The sequence below is a fragment of the Stenella coeruleoalba genome (assembly GCF_951394435.1).
Source record: "Stenella coeruleoalba genome assembly, chromosome: 4".
NCBI classification, from domain to species: Eukaryota; Metazoa; Chordata; class Mammalia; order Artiodactyla; family Delphinidae; genus Stenella; species Stenella coeruleoalba.
In genome coordinates this window covers 105,914,655-105,928,807 of record NC_137149.1, presented here as the reverse complement: position 1 = coordinate 105,928,807, position 14,153 = coordinate 105,914,655, and the positions used below count along the sequence as shown (strand labels likewise).

Here is a 14,153-nt window from a genome sequence, read left to right as displayed (position 1 = left end):
ACGGTCACTAATAGCAGTGGTAGTTATTATATTCTCTTATCATCAGTATCATAGCCCAAGGGATACCCAATTCATTGCAGCTAGGTAATGTTCTTGAGGTTTTATATATCCACGATATATGGTCTTCTGGGTATCTAAAATATTTCATAATTAAAAAAATGTATTACATGAATAAAAATTCCCCAGCAATTCTCTTCAGACGATTTGCCCTCTATTCTTCCTTTCTGCAACCAACTGCCATTTTCCTGGTCACCATCCTTCCCACACTTGGCTGACTATGGGCTCTCCAGCGTTGCTCCTGCCCTCAGTCTCCGTGATTTCAACATCTGCACGGATGAACCTTCTATTCCCCTAGCCTCTCAGTTCCTTGATGTCCTCACTTCCAAAAAGCGAGTTCTCCTCCCCACTGCAGCCACCTACCCTCCACCATCACACTAGGCACCTCCTCCAAAAAAACTCATTTTCAAACACTTCCCTCTCTAACTACCACCTCCTATCTTCCCAGCTCACCTCTTCTTTTAATCTCACTCATTAACTCTCCAGCCACACCAGACCCTCAGTGACCATGTTTACCAGGATGCAGAGGACCTGGAACACTAACATACTCATGGTGGGAATGTACACACACAGTTACACATTTGCAAACACTGGGAAATGGTGCGACACTTTTTTAAGAAGTTAAACATACATCTGCCATGGGATCCAGCCACTCCATTCCTAGGTATTTACACAAGAAAACAGAAACCATGTGTCCATATAAAGGCTTGTCTATGTATGTTCATAGCAGCTTTATTTATAATAGCCCAAACTGGAAACAACCCAAATGTCCATCAACTGACCGATTTGATAAACAAATTTAGTGTGTCCATACCATGGAACACAACTCAGCAATAACAGGAACAAACTACTGATATGCACAACAGTATGAATGAGTCAAAATAACCGTGTTGAACAAAAGCAGTTAGAGAAAAAGAATGCTGTGTGATGCCATGTATATATATAAATGTATATAAATTAGCAGAAAATGCAAAGTAATCTGTAGTGACACAAAGACCAGCGGACACCTGGGGAGGAGGGGTGGCCTGGGGTGAGATGGGAGGGAGGGAGGGATAACAAAGGGCCATGAGGAAACCTTTGAAGGAAACAGATATATTCCCTATCTTAATTGTGGTGATGTTTCACGAGTGTACACGTATGTCAAGATTGATCAAATTGTATGTACTTTAAATGTGTGCTATTCATCTTACATCAGTAATATTAAAAACAATTCAATGGGGCCCTCAGCACTGCCGATCTGCTGCCAGCTGTAACTCTACCGCGCTTACGTTCCCACTTTCTGAGACGACTCTGTTTTACTTCCTCCTCTCTTCTCAAACCTCATTGTTGCTCACTTCTAGCTAATGCTTGGCTTCTCATTTCATGGAGAAAACAGACTCAGTCCGATGTCTCCCCTGTGATCCTTCCCCTCCCAGTCTGCTAATTCTCCCTTCACTTGTATCCGTAGACTGTGCTTGCCTTCCTCTTCCAGTGGATGAGCTCTCTGTGCTTCTGGCTAAGGCCGGCCCTTCCCCTCATGTCCCAGGTCTATCCCCTGCCCTACTCACGGACTCGGCTCTGCAGATCTTCCCTCCTCCCCCTGCACTGTCACATTTCCCCTAACAGACCAATAGGGTTATTCCCACCCGCATACAAACATCCTGAAATATTCTGCACCCTAAAACACAAACAAATTAAAGCTCCTTTTACCCTTCATCTGTTTCCCGCTAATGCCTCTCTATCTGACATCTGTTTTAACAAAATTCCCTAAGCATTGTTGTTCCCTCTTGTCTCCACATTCTTGCCTCCCTCTCTTGAACCCACTCCAATCAGGCTTCATCGCCCTCAGTCCACTGAACCTGCCCTTTGTCAAGATCATCAACCACTTCCCCATTGCCAAATCCAATGGCCACCTCTCAGACTGTTCATTTGAAAGTCGCATTCCAAATTATCTTCTCTTAATGATAATGTCAGATTCTGTCTTCAGTGTCCTTCCTCTGAAATGTTTTCTATTCACTTTGCTCAGCTCCTAGAAAGGCGGCACTAGACTATACACTGCCTGAGAGCAGAGGTGACTTTTAATCCTCTCCTCTAGTCTCCATGCCGAGGCCAGAGCCAAGTGCACGATAAGAGCTGAATAAATACCGGCTGAATGAGTGAACATTGGCACAACACGGACAGTCTCAGGTCACAGGTGGGGATGGGCTGATGGACAGTTGATTCTTGTTATCCGCAGCAGTTACATTCTATAATGCTGCAATGAACACTGAATGAGTGAACAGTGAACCATTTGCTCCTGAGGGAAATACAGGGTCAAGTTCCTGCAGCCTCTGGTCACAACATTTTCAACCAGTGATCAATACCTAATCCTGTTTTATGCATGTTTCTGTTTAAAGACACCTTATTTGATAGACACTGTTGATTCATTCACATAGAACTCATGGCAACAGCACTGAAATTCATGCTTGAATGAAGCTTATCTAGCAATCCATCGAGCTCATCACCACCTTCTTGTACTTAGGAAACTAGACAGCACTTCGGCACTATGCTGGGGAGCTATTTTAAACAGCAAAACCACCAACACAAAGCACAAAAATTCGAGAAACATGGCACTAAACAGACCGTAAAAAGAACACTAGTTCCTGTCTTAATGGACTTGAGGATATGGGGAGGGGGAAGGGCAAGCTGTGACAAAGCGAGAGAGTGGCATGGACATGAGTACACTGCCAAGTGTAGGGTAGATAGCTAGTGGGAAGCAGCCGCATAGCACAGGGAGATCAGCTCGGTGCTTTGTGACCGCCTAGAGGGGTGGGATAGGGAGGGTGGGAGGGAGGGAGACACAAGAGGGTAGAGATATGGGAACATATGTATATATGTAACTGATTCACTTTGTTATAAAGCAGAAACTAACACACCATTGTAAACCAATTATACTCCAATAAAGATGTAAAAAAAAAAAAACACTTGTTTACAGTATGAGAAGGCAGAGGGTTGTCTTACTCTGCATGTCAAGGAATGATGGGAATGGCACCACGAAAACTGGTTTTGAGGTTAAATACAAATAAATGTTAGCGAGTAGGTAAGTTCGCAATAGTGAGGCTCAACTGTCTTTCCCTACCTTTCTGGGGCGTGTGCAGTGCAGGCCAAAGGCTTTTCTCCTGGGTCCGCCCAAGGCTGAGTGGGCTGCACAGTGCAAGGGATCAGGTAGATGGTGTACTCCCCGGAGTAGTCCTTCCTGGAAACATGCAGGCAGACTGTGGTTAGAGGGACCAATTTATAGATTATTTACTTACCCAGAAACACACTTCATTAAACGGTTTTCGGATGATATCTGTGTTCAGCATCCGACCAAGAACTTTAAGAGTCTGCAAACACAAGTTTCAGGAATTCATCACTGATTGTTTTAACCTTTAGAGTACTATCCAGAGGTGTTAAATAGAGCTCCTTTTTCACTTAGTCCAGTCCTTTTCATGAGAAATGCTGAGAAAGGCACACTGTTGATAAAAATCTAAAAGGCTCCGGTGAAGGCAAAACCGAACTAGATTTCCTTTAGATTCCCATGAAACTTACTTGACAATTTCTGTTCAGTGTCTCTTGTTGACTGACACCCTGTTACACATTCTCCACTACAAAAGCTTTTATTTATTGAGATGTGACCCTGCGGGCTGCTGCTGCTCTGATTGAATAGGTGGCAAAGGCCTCAGGGTTAAAGGACCCCACTCCAGAGAACGCCCCACCCCCATTCATTAGCATTCAGTTTCAAGGCTTCTCTCCCAAACACTACGGCTTCATCCCTTTATAAACGAAGTTGAAGAACAAAATCACTCCTCATCGGAGATGACTTGCTGGGAATTTCCACGTTTATGGTGGGGTACGGGACTCTGTAGGTCATGAACCTGAAAGCGTGGAGCCTTTGTAGCCTCACCTACTTCACTTCCCACACCTGTCATCGGTAGCAGCCCAGCCCTGGCAGTTTGCCTGGAAGGCAGCCAGACAGCCAGAAGCTTCAGGAAGATTCTTCAAGGGCCCTGGGAGGCTGCCATCCATTGAATGAGGTGCTCAGGGCCGTGAATCCTAATTCTAACTATTGTGATCGTGAACAGATCTCGTATCCTCTGTGTTCATCCTTTGACCATTTCTTTTGTATTCTTTGTATCTGTTTATTAGTAAAGTGATAGCAAAGATTTGGTAAACATAAATAAACAAGGAAATAAAATCTTTAGGACACAGCCTGTGTTCAGTTTAGTGGGATGGCACAGGCTGGAAACGGGAAGATAGTCTAACCCTACTCTTGCTTTGCCTCTGCCACGGTTGTATGATTTTAGCCAAACCTGGCGAACTTTCAGGGCTTGGTTTCTAAGCCCCTTCATGCCCCCAAAGCTTGTGTCTGTATGTCTGCAGTTTTCTCACACGATCCTTATCTTTCTCCAAAGCTTGCACCAGCAGGAAATGAGATCTTGTATACTATCTTTTTTTTTTTTTTTGCGGTACGTGGGCCTCTCACTGTTGTGGCCTCTCCCGCTGCGGAGCACAGGCTCCGGACGCGCAGGCTCAGCGGCCATGGCTCACGGGCCCAGCCTCTCCGCGGCATGTGGGATCCTCCCGGACCGGGGCACAAACCCGTGTCCCCTGCATCGGCAGGCGGACTCTCAACCACTGCGCCACCAGGGAAGCCCAGATCTTGTATGCTATCTTTGAATTACACAAAAATTGACCTGTATAACGTGAATACTAACTCTTAATTAATAGAAATAGTTAATTAGGCAGAAGTGTCCATGCCTGACCCTTGCTTTCCAAAAGTCAGGCCAGATCCTGTTGCTCCTCCCCTCAAACCCTGCAGCGGCTCCTGTTGCACTAGAGTGAAAGACAAAGTCCGCACACTGGCCTAGAAGGTTCCACGGTGGCCCGACACCCAGCTCCTTCCTGCCTATTACCCTCCTCCTCATTCACTCCGCTCCAGCCACACCAGACACCCCAGGAAATTCGCCAGGAACCCCTTCCCCGGTACTCTGCATAGTTAACTCTAGCACCACCTTCAAGTCTTTGCTCGAATGTTCCTTCTAAACGAGGCCTACTGGGAACATCCTAACCAACATTACAATGTCCCTCCACTCCTGATTCCCCTTACCCTGCTCGCGACCTTTTATTTTTCCATAGCACTCATCACCTTCTAACATGTGATACTATACTCATTCATCATGTCCACTGCTGCGTGCAAAGATCTTTATTTGGTCCACTGATGTATTCCAAGTGCCCAGAACCTTCCCTGACACACAGTAAAAGCTCAGTAAATATTTGTTGAACACATGAATGCAGGACAAATGGTATGGTCTCCCCAGGCTGCAGTCCTACGTTTTCCCATCCCTAAATATGAGTTAGGTCGACTTCCTGACTATCCCTGCAAATATGCCAAACACAGTCCTGGATGCAGGTTTTTAATCCTGTAGTTCTTCTCCCCTCCTTTCTGAAAACTAGACATTTCCCACCAGTTGCCCCGCCTCCCCCAGAAGTCTTGGACAGCTCTCCAGCCCGTGCTGGGCCTGAGCTCCCCTCGCTGAGCAGCTGTGGTCAGGGCTCTGCACGGCTCACAGCGCACACAGCACAGAACACTTGGTGTTGTCTGTCACTTTGCCGTTTATCTGTGGATTTTACCTCCTTAGCTCAAATGTTAGCTACTAAAGGATGTTTATTCAGGACTGACCATGTGCTAAAACCTGCAGTTCTGGGGCTTCTAGATCAAGCAGGCATGCCTTTTACCCTTGGGAAGCTCACAATCTAGTGGAAATGGGACTCCACTTAGAGCATTATAAATATATTGAGCTGTGTTACAGTAAAAGCTGGAACAATGTGTGAACAAGGAGTAGGGGCTTCTAGCACTGTATGGGAAGTCAGGGAAGGTGTCACGAGGGTTCAGCATTTTCGTTGGAGCTCAGAGGACTTTGAGATTTGCCAGAGGAAAAGAGCAGGAAGGACAGGGGAATTGCAAAGGTACAGATGTATGGATGAGCTGGTGGAGTCAGGGGCTGGGGCGATGTTTCATTTGGTTAGAAGGCTGGGTTTGAGGTGAGGCTAGAGGGGAGGATATGTGTCTTGCTCAAAGAGCTGGACTGCATTTGGTAAGTGGTGGGGAGTCAGCAGAGGATTTCAAGAGGACCATTTCTCTGCCTATAAATTGGGACAAGTACCTGCACAATCTCATGAGGTTCTAGGAAACACAGCCCTTAATGATTATTTTATTATATATTGATTTCAAAGGAATCAGTATACACAAAAAATACTTGACATAAGACCAAACATTTGTAACTAAAAAAATCTTTTTGAAAATGATTCTTCAGACAATTTGCCGCTTCTTAACTGTAAAGAATAAGGTTTTCATGCTAAATATGGTTCTAATTTCGTGATCTGTAAAATGGGGTTAACAATATTTACAGTAGACTCCATTATCCTTTTCATGGTAAAAGTTTTCATTTCGTTTGCCCTATTCTCCCGTTTTACAAATGGGATGTTTTACTGTATTTATCCAATTCTCATTCTACCTCTATATTGGGTGTGGGAGGGGACTAAATCTTGCTATTTATTTTATAGGACACTGGACCGTAAGGTGTGACATCTGGACCTGAAAACCAGAGAGCCTGGATTTTGCACTGGTTGTGGTAACTGGAATGAAATTTCTTTATGATACTAAGCTTTTAGTTGGACACATTTCCCAGCTTCCTTTGCAGGTAGAGGTGCCATGTGACTACGTTCTGGCCAGTGGGAGGTGAATGAAAGTGATGTGCACCCTGCCTGTTCTCACCCTTGGAATACGGGTGAGCACTTCCCGCTTTACACATCAGAAGCTGATTTGAGCTACATCTGTTTCTTCCTCTATATGCCAGAGGGTTGTTTCTATCTCCGTTTTAAAATAGAAACCCAGCTTTTGAAGAAAAGCCCTTAAAGAAACTGAGAATCTTTCAGATTTACCCCTGAACTCCATCCTGTATTCACCTGTTATAAGAGCTTGTGGCTCTCCAGAGTTGGTAAGGAGAATCAAAAGTCTGAGCACTCCACAGGAGCTGCAGGTCAAATTCAATTCCTCCGAGATGGTCCGGAGTCAATATGAATGATTTCACATCAGGGAGGGTGTGGTGCTCGATCACGAACTGTCCTATTTCCAGGGGAAACAAACACACACTTATTTGTAAGTTTTATTGTGCTTGTGGTGAATCCCTTATACAAGCCTTAGAACTGGTTTAATATTCTGCTATAAAACAAGGTTATACCTACCCACTTGCCTCTGAGAATATATTCCACACAGGTTGGGACAGCATGGCCTCTTATTCCAGCCCATCACCTTACTCATGATGGCCATTATGGTCATATACATTTATAAACAATATGAATATGCTTTGTAGAAATGATGCTAATGAGCATATGCACGATAATACGAGTCCTTATGTGACAATGAACCTTGAACGCACTTAGCTTTGAATTCCAACCAACGTGTCTCTTGGAGGTAGAAAGATCGCAGTAGTTTATAAATAGAAATATCAATTTCAGATTAAAAAACCCCTAATTTAGGGCTGCTCAAGTCCTTGGTGGAAGGAGGCTATTGTAAACATCATTAAAAATATCAGGGTTACTCAGCAAGACACTTCCACTCTTTAAAACTACAGTAATGCAGCCTCTTGAATAATTAAAAGTAAGGAGACTATTCTATACTAAACAGGTATAACTGCCAAATTGTAACATATGAATCTTGATTAGATTCACCTTCCTTTTATATAAACAGATGCAAAGTAAATATAAACAAACATAAAAACAAGTAGAAAAGACATTTGTGAGACAATAGAGGGAATAAGAATAGGGACTAGATATTATCGGATCAGTGTGAAATATCTTGGCTATGGTAATACTGTTGCGACATAAGAGAAGGTCCTTGTTTAAGGAGATGTCTACTGAAGTATTTAGGGTAACTTGGCATGAAGCCTGCAACCTGTCTTCACATGGTGTGACCAAAACAATGGGAACGCACGCATGTGCATGTACAACACACACAGAGCCAAATGTTAATAATTGTTGACTTTGTTCTTCATTGTCCTATTCTTTCAACTTTTCTCTGTGTTTGAATGTTTCTTAGTAATAAAAAACTTGAGGAAAAAAATGGCACTGATATTACCTCTGAATTTGGCATGGGTCTTGAATTCAATGACCAGACGGCCATCCTCTCGAATGTAGATTCTTATTATCTGAAGCCTGGCAGAGAGCACACTGTCCGTCTGGATTCCTGGGAAGGCAACCGTACACAAGACATCCAAGTGAGGGCTTGGAGAAGATCTCCCAGACAGTAGCCTACATGCAACTTATCCCAGGGACACTTCTAAGTAGAGCTGCACGCTTACTTGAATGTAACTTAGGACAAATTTACATATTTGCGTGAACATGGGGTATTTAGAGACATGTGCCAGTTCATTCTACTTGGTTCTTTTCTTACAATTCTATTCTCTTGACATAGTCTCTTTATACCTGAAGATGCCACTTAGCCCAGATGCAGGGTCCCAGCCCAGAGCTCAGAAAAAAATGGTCCCTAAAACTTCTTACTATTAACTTTGCACCAGGACGTGGTTACAGCACATCTGCTTCATACTGTATTTTCTTTCCCTCACCAGGACACCTTTCAGTACTTAACAGAACCATAGCCAATGTGCTGGTGGCTACATTTCATATTGAAAGCAATGGAAAATTAAAGGTTAGCTTGTAGAAGGCCAGCTATACATGGCATAACATGAGTCAACTGTGGCTTTAATATGGGCAATTGCAATCACAATACCCACTGAGTTCAATATGACCAAAAACTAAAGGGTAACCAAAGGAGGGGAAAAAATAAAATTTAAAAAACCCCAAGCTCAAGGAATTATCTGACCCAGAGTGTGAAAACTCCCTGAAGCTTTTTTCCTATGAGAAATATAAAGCAAATAAATGATTTGAGCTTAAACCATTAACAGAAGGAAGGACTGTATTTTCCATTACTACAAGTGAAACCCTATTTAAAGAAATCTCCTCAGATCAAGTCACTCTGCCTCAGATCAAGTAAATCACCACCAGGGAGGGAGAGAGGAAGAATGGGATCAATAAAATAAGGGCAAATGAGCTTGGGGTTGTATTTGAAGTATAGGACACTGAAAATGGGGAAAAAGCCAAAATCAACTCAGTGATTAGAGTGAGTGGAGGAGAGACTCATGGAGTTTTAGGGGACATTCATGGGGCAGCAGTGGGAGAAGGTGGGTCTCACAAGAGAGGTGTGAGTTCCTAGCTGAAGGGTTGTCACCAAGCCAGGCCCTGGGGGCTGAGGGCTCCTCTCAAAGAGAGCCATAACAGAGACAAGCCCGAGGGGAAGGTCATTTAAAAATATTCAGCATTGCAGTCTTTGAAGTAAAACTAGGGTTAAAATCCCTACTTCAAAAAATGCAGCAAAAGAGCAAACTTGATGCCAAATGAATAAAGTGACCCAGGTTATTCTTGATATATTTTTCCATTTCCGTGAATCTGATTTCAAGACCCTTTGCTCCTTAAACAACATGAATGACACCATTTTTACCTAGGAGAAAGTGAACATGACTATATTCCAAAGAACACACACTCGTACGAACCCCCTTACGGGCAGTATAGGACCTGTCACTTGCCGCCCTCTACTCTGGGCCCCTCACTCTCTGGACTGAATGTATCATGATGCTGGAGGCCTTCCAGCATCAACTTTTATCCACATCATTCTTTTTCAGGTACCACAGGTCTATATACTTTTTAGACTTTACCTGTCTCTCCTTTGACTGCATATAGGATAACAGGATGAGGAATGCAGCCACTGTTAAAAGTCTCTACTTTTTTTTCTTTCTTTTAATCTTGCTTGAGCATAAGGTAAGACTCGTTAAGATGTCAGTGGGTATACCTGTTCTCCAGAGAACAGTGTCATAGAAGAAGGAAAACTCCATCTCGGTGTGGTGCTCCAAGGAGGCCCAGCCCCTGGGGGCTGTCACGTAGATGTAGGACACGTACAGAGGCACGTGCACTGTCAGGAACGATTGAGCAGAGTCTCTCACCTGCCAAGCAAGCAGCGTGCACACAGAGAGGGTTATTTCTCTCCAGGATGAAAAGGCATATGAACATCACATCTTGGTTCAATCTTCATTCTCTCAGTCACTTATTCAGTATTAATCAAGTGCCCATGATTGTGCCAGGCACCAGGCTAGGAACTGGGTCCTCAGCAGTGGAAAAAATCCAAAATCACTGCCCTAATGGAAGCTACAGCCTAGTAAACGCGATTCATAAATTAAAAGATAAAGTAAACAACGGGACGGGAAGTGGCCAGTGCTTCTTTAGATAAGGTAATCTGGGAAGGCTTTTCTGAGGAGGTGACACTTAAACACGCTTTTGAAGTGTGAGAAGCTTTGCCTACACTGTTCATTTGCTGGAAGCCTTGGCTGAGATTTTTCAGGCATCACAGTTATTCACAAAGGAGCGGGGCAGATCTGGGATCTACCGTCAGCACACAGTCCCTGGCTGACCTTTGACTGCATATAGTTTCGAGTGAGCTGGCTGTAGGAGAGCATGAAGCAACCCTAACTGGGAGGATGCCCAAGCCTGGATCCTCGGATGAACATGAGGCTGACTTGGATGTTTTAGTGAGTACTTACATCTCCTCCAAAAGGAAATAAGGTCGTGGGATTTGGATATCATACCTATGAAACTTACCAACTGACAGCTCAGAACTTCGCCTACTTGGATAATTTCCCATCCCATTCCACGCTTTGTTGAAATAATTTTGAAAAGGCAGCATCTCACACTTCCAAGGGAACCTTTTTCTAAAGGGGTTCCTGTTACTGCTATTAATTCGGCTCTGTAACTTTCATTTTACTATGCAATTAACAAACAAAAACTCAATTGAAAGATAACACAATATGAGCAGAAGCTTTCATGAAGAAGGTAACTGTGTATATGTGTGTATGAGTAGGGGAGTTGGTGTATTCGCTTTTAAATGTGTTCTATATTTTCCTCCATAAATATATATTTCCTTTATAACCAAAAAGCTTAGTTTAAAACTATTTTATTTTGTCATTGGCCAAATGCTATAATACACTATGGAACTTACACACATTTTTTGTTTGAAAATTCTTTACCCATGTAAAGTGTTTCCATGGGTAGTTCATGGAAAGAGCCGAATGCTTTATCAATATTTAGAACATCAAAACTCTATTTTTCCAAAGTATTCTTTCATATTCAAAGTTGCCAGTTGGATTCCAAATTTCTCTTTAGACTCCACTAATTCCACATTCACTTAAAAATCTCTTGTAAAATGCCTTACTCTGTCTTCTTTAAAAAATTTCCAGATTTTATCTGGGTTTCGCACCATGTCCTGTCCCCTTAATATACAGGTGTTATTAAATATGCTTGTCCCAATCTCATCATTGTTGATATTATAACCTCCATAAATTTTCTAGCTGACTGGCAAAATTAATTTTTCCTCTGTTTCTGTTTATTCTCCTTTAAATTCATATTACTTACTACTCCTTAAAAAGAAAAACAACAGCCATTATATTTACTGCACAACTATTTTGTGCCAGACACTGCTAAAATGCCTTCTCATTTGAGATAGAGACAATTTCAGATGAGGTTCAGAGAGGTTATGTCTCATCCAACTCTGCTGATATTTGATAAAGGAATATGAACTAGGGCTTGGGTCTAAGTTCTATATTCTTTCTACCATATACCACCTGTTTCAACTATTTTTAAAGAGGCAGACAACAGTGAAGTACTTCTGTGTATATATTCTTTCTCTATTGGTTTAAGAAGTAGGACATATATGATAAAAATTCCTTGTCTTTGCGATTTTTTTTTTCTTTTTTTTCCTTTTTTTTTTTGCGGTACGCGGGCCTCTCACTGTTGTAGCCTCTCCCGTTGCGGAGCACAGGCTCCGGACGCGCAGGCTCAGTGGCCATGGCTCACGGGCCCAGCCGCTCCGCAGCACGTGGGATCTTCCCGGACCGGGGCACGAACCCGTGTGCCCTGCATCGGCAGGCGGACTCTCAACCACTGCGCCACCAGAGAAGCCCGTCTTTGTGATTTTTAAGCATATGCTGAATAAAAATATCCAGAACTGTAATTAAAGTCATGGAGAACAGAGAACACTAATTTTTGAGGGGCCAGAGGAAGAAACAATCATTTAGCTTTGCATTTTTGAAAGTGAATGCAGGTTATGCGATTGCAGAAACAGAAAGAAAACCTAAGACTGCCTTAAAATTCTGTTCAGTAGAGGGCGCTAGTATAAACAAAATGAGAGTTAACCAAAATGAGAGGCATCTCAAGAAATCAAAATGAATTTTACCCAAAGAAACTTCGGTAAAATGATTACTCTAAGTCCCTCTACAGGTTCGCTTCTTACAGTGTGGTTAAACCTGATTTGAAGTGAAGAACAAACATCTGATTTTTAGTTCATTGAGATAACTACTCAAAATTGGGTAGAACCAATTTTCCCGTGAGGACGCATTAGCCTAGTCCCTTTGATATAACGGTCCTCCTATGACTATGACTTCTTGCGGTAACAGTTTTTTTTTTTTTTTTTTTTTGGTTACTGATGTTTAACGACTATTAAACATTTTTAAAGTGTCTATTTTCCCAAGGGTTGTCAGTTAGGCATAGGTTTGGAATAGGTATGAAAGCAGGGTGTTTTCGACAGTTTACCTGTCCATGCTCGAGACAATAGTGAGCTACTTGTCTGCGGAAAGACAGGGCACTGTCCACCTGTCATTTGGACTCATTTCCCCATGTGGGGAGAACACAACGACTTAGTAATAACTTTCCCATCAAAGGTAAATCTTTTTGGCTTTCCAAAATATACCCAGAGGAAAAAACATATATACCTAGAGGAGTAAAACTATTAGATTTTTATATAAATGACTGTGCCAGATAGTTAATTTTCTTCATCTTAATTGAAACATTTTCCACAGTAATTTTCCAGTTAATTGATTTAGAGGACTCTGCGGGGCTCACTCTGGCCACGATGCTGCTAAGGGCTCTCTTGAGGGACTTATAAAGAAGACTCCCTTGGTCGGTGCAGTTCTGGGGCCGACAGGATGCAACGTGCCAGCTGAAGTGCTTCAGGAATGAACAAAGTTTCACATGACACCCAGATGCACGCAGCCTTCAGACAGACCCCCGGGGAACCCACCTGGAAGTCGGCAGTTACAGACCCCCCACAGACGTCAATTAGCTCCGTCATATCGTAATAGGCATCAAACGTCCAGACACAGCTCTTCAGGTTCAGGTGTTTGTAGAGCTGGATGGTCTTGGGCTCCCGCACGCTGGCATCAAACTGGAAGGGGCGGTCGTAGCCAGGCCCCAGGGCCGTGCTGTCGCGGACCCTGTCGTCCAGGAACCCTGCCTCTGCAGGGGAGGGAGGAGCAAGGAACAGTAACTCAGTCTGTGGACTTGCCCTTTGCCCAGGAGCTGGGTAGGGAGAGAAGACACATCCTTGGGACATGAGACAGCTTTCCCTCTACCTGAGACCATCAGTAGAGCAGCTCAGGGCTCCCAACGCAAGGTTGGTGGGAATGCGAGGGGAGTTTGTAATCTGCCTCCCGTCATGTGCTAAACAGAGTGATTGGGTTCACAAACTCCTGGAAGAGGCTGCAGGAACCAGGGAAGAAAAGGTGAACAGACGAGACCAAAAATGAAGAAGCCAGAGCTCCGTGGCCCTTGTATGTCTAGGAAAAGAAAATACCCTGAAGCTCTGCCTCTCACACCCGGCCAGTCTGGTTTGATGCTTCACAATCAGTTCTTTTTTTTTTTTGCGGTACGTGGGCTTCTCACTGTTGTGGCCTCTCCCGTTGCGGAGCACAGGCTCCGGACGCGCAGGCTCAGCAGCCATGGCTCACGGGCCCAGCCACTCCGCGGCACGTGGGATCTTCCCAGACCAGGGCACGAACCCGTGTCCCCTGCATCGGCAGGCGGACTCCCAACCACTGCACCACCAGGGAAGCCCCACAATCAGTTCTTGAAGAAATGGATTTAGTATACGGAGAATTTGTTGATGAATTATTATCATTATTTATTTTTGAAAGCACAGTATTTAAGATCAATTTATT

General features: G+C 43.6%; 1 protein-coding gene across 1 annotated transcript in view; it reads right to left on the bottom strand.

Moving 5' to 3' along the window:
- Nucleotides 1-14,153, bottom strand: part of FRAS1 (Fraser extracellular matrix complex subunit 1) — a 460,552-nt gene that overhangs the window by 10,288 nt on the left and 436,111 nt on the right. The window contains exons 66-70 of the mRNA XM_079919788.1: nucleotides 13,238-13,452; nucleotides 9,962-10,112; nucleotides 8,195-8,302; nucleotides 7,024-7,183; nucleotides 3,155-3,271 (exon numbers count right to left, since the gene is read on the bottom strand). Coding sequence (XP_079775914.1) covers nucleotides 3,155-3,271; nucleotides 7,024-7,183; nucleotides 8,195-8,302; nucleotides 9,962-10,112; nucleotides 13,238-13,452 — 751 coding nt within the window. The remainder of the gene's footprint in view (nucleotides 1-3,154; nucleotides 3,272-7,023; nucleotides 7,184-8,194; nucleotides 8,303-9,961; nucleotides 10,113-13,237; nucleotides 13,453-14,153) is intronic.